The sequence below is a fragment of the Mandrillus leucophaeus genome, unplaced genomic scaffold (assembly GCF_000951045.1).
Source record: "Mandrillus leucophaeus isolate KB7577 unplaced genomic scaffold, Mleu.le_1.0 Scaffold69, whole genome shotgun sequence".
In the NCBI taxonomy this organism is placed as follows: Eukaryota; Metazoa; Chordata; class Mammalia; order Primates; family Cercopithecidae; genus Mandrillus; species Mandrillus leucophaeus.
Window position 1 is genome coordinate 3,776,567 of NW_012107474.1, and position 2,654 is coordinate 3,779,220.

At 51.7% G+C, this 2,654-nt stretch overlaps 1 protein-coding gene across 1 annotated transcript in view; it reads right to left on the minus strand.

Moving 5' to 3' along the window:
- Positions 1-2,654, minus strand: part of UMODL1 (uromodulin-like 1) — a 68,690-nt gene that overhangs the window by 4,529 nt on the left and 61,507 nt on the right. Inside the window, exon 22 of the mRNA XM_012002577.1 lies at positions 1,908-2,110. Coding sequence (XP_011857967.1) covers positions 1,929-2,110 — 182 coding nt within the window. The 3' untranslated portion in view covers positions 1,908-1,928. The remainder of the gene's footprint in view (positions 1-1,907; positions 2,111-2,654) is intronic.

The window sequence follows — 2,654 nt, forward strand, 5'->3', positions numbered from 1 at the left end:
AGGCCAACACTTGTCCTGCTAGCTTTCTAAGGAAATCTGGTGGGTTGGTGCCAAGGTCATGCTGAATGTCCCCCTCCTCGAAATTAAAACATTCAAGGGAAAATTGGCCTCTCGTCTTTCCTTGTTCTCCTGTTGGCTTAGATGGTGGGCAGTTGATATGGTGTGGATCTGTGTCCCCACCCAAATTTCATGTTGAATGTGATCCCCTTGTTGAAGGTGGGGCCTGGTAGGAAGTGGTTGGATCATGGGATGGATCCTTCATAAATGGTTTAGCACCATCCCCTTGGTGCTGTCTCATGATAGAGTTCTCATAAGATCTGGTTGATTAAACGTCTGTAGCACCTGCCCTGACCCCTTCCTCCTGCTCCAGCCATGGGAGAGGTGCCTGCTTCCCCCTGGCCTTCCGCCATGACTGTAAGTTTCCTGAGGCCTCCCAGGAAGCCGATGCCGCTGTGCTGGCCGTGCAGCATCTGTAGTCAACAGTCTCACACGCTGCCAGATAAGCCTCGTGAGTGCTTCTCTTCTTCTTTTATTATTATTTATTTATTTTTGAAGCAGGGTCTCCCTCTGGAGTGCAGTGGGGCAGTCTCAGCTCACTGCAACCTCCACCTCTTGAGCTCAAGCGATCCTCCTAGCTCAGCCTCTGAGTAGCTGGGACCACAGGCATGTGCCACCACACCCAGCTTATTTTTGCATTTTTTGTAGAGATGGAGTCTTTCTGTCTTACCTAGGCTGGTCTCAAACTCCTAGGCTTAAGCGATCTTCCTGCCTTGGCCTTCCAAAGTGCTAGGATTACAGCCATGTTCTTTTTTTAGAAAAATCTCAAAATTTGGCCTGGCACGGTGGCTCACGCCTGTAATCCCAGCACTTTGGGAGGCTGAGGCGGGTGGATAGCCTGAGGTCGGGAATTCAAGACCAGCCTGACCAACATGGAGAAACCCTGTCTCTACTAAAAATACACAATTAGCCGGGCGTGGTGGTGCATGCCTATAATTCCAGCTACTTGGGAGGCTGAGGCAGGAGAATTGCTTTAACCCAGGAGGCTGAGGTTACGGTGAGCTGAGATCACGCCATTGCACTCCAATCTGGGCAACAAGAGCAAAACTCCATCTCAAAAAAATAAAAAATTCTGAAAATCTTTACAGAAGTCACAGTCTTGGCATTTCCCACTGAAGGTTTATACCAATGATACTGCCCTCCATAATGCTTGTCATTCATTTGTGGTGAACTATGTGCAAGCCCAGGAGACACAAAAGTCCACAGGGGCAGATCAGAGAAGCATCTTCAGCCTCAAAAGGACATACGTAAGTTGGGGGTGTGGGCCTGAGTAGCAAGGTGTGGGGAATCCACTGTGGCATCCACACCACACGTGACAATCCCTGCGAGTGCCAGGTTTCAGGGACACTCGGCTGAGGACCATCATTAGGATCCATCAGTGATCGAGGGCGTCGGACCCCGTAGCGGGGCCTCTTGGGCATCTTCCCATTTGAATGTCACACCCTCTATATGGCCGGGACTGTTACCATAATTTCTTTTACAAATGATGAAACCGAGGCACCGAGAGGCTCAGGACCTTGCTTAGGCGGCCCAGAGAGTGGGTGGCAGAGACGGGATTTGTGGTAGGCCCCTGGGTCCTGCAGTCACTCACATAGCACTGCTGCTGGTATCACGGAGCCAGTCCAGTGGGTGTGTGAAGCGACTAAACCTTCACCAGTCTGCCTGTAGTTTCCCCTCTGTGCCTGCTCATGGTTGCTTTCTCAGAAGGGAGGCTGCACGCCACGTAAAGGGCCACAAAACCCAGACACATACACAAATCCACCCTTAGGCCAAATCCCGCTCTGCCGTCCCCATCACCGTGGGTGGCCAAGGCAGGACACGCATATCAGACGTCCCCACTCCGCACCCACCTTCCTGTCAGCCTGCGCCTCCTATTCGTAGAACCCCTGGTAGTTGAAGTTGTTGGACTGGATTTTAAAGTTGTATCTCCCATTCATTCTCCGGTAGTGCACAATCAGAAAGGTGGCTGCCCCCGCCACCAGCGTAAAGATGGCCACCACAAGGAGGACCACATAACTGGCGTCCAGGCCTGCTTCTGCACGTGGAGGCTCACCTGGGGGAGGAGGCAGGCACAGGTGAGAGATCTGCCCAAACAGGAGCAAGGCGATGGAGCAAGCCCTCTACCCGGATCTGGGGCTGATGGAGCTGAAGCACAGGGAGTGCAAGGCCCACGTGTGCACCCGTGTGCCTGTGGGTTACCAAAGGCGAGGCAGGTGTCCAAGCCCAGGACAGCATTGCAGTAAGGACAGCGCAGCCTGGGGAGGCCTGGGCCACGAGGGTGGGATGTAATCCCAGCTACTTGGGAGGCTGAGGCTGAAGAATAGCTTGAACCCGGGAGGTGGAGGTTGTAGTGAGCCGAGATCACGCCACTGCACACCAGCCTGGCGACAGAGCGAAACTCCATCTAAAAAAATAAGAAAGAAAAGAAAGAAAGAGAGAGAGAGAGGAAGGAAGGAAGGAAGGAAGGAAGGAAGGAAGGAAGGAAGGAAGGGAAAGAAAGAGAAAGAAAAAAAGAAAGAGAAAGAAAGAGAAAGAAAGAAAGAAAGAAAGAAAGAAAGAAAGAAAGAAAGAAAGAAAGAAAGAAAGAAAGAAAGAAA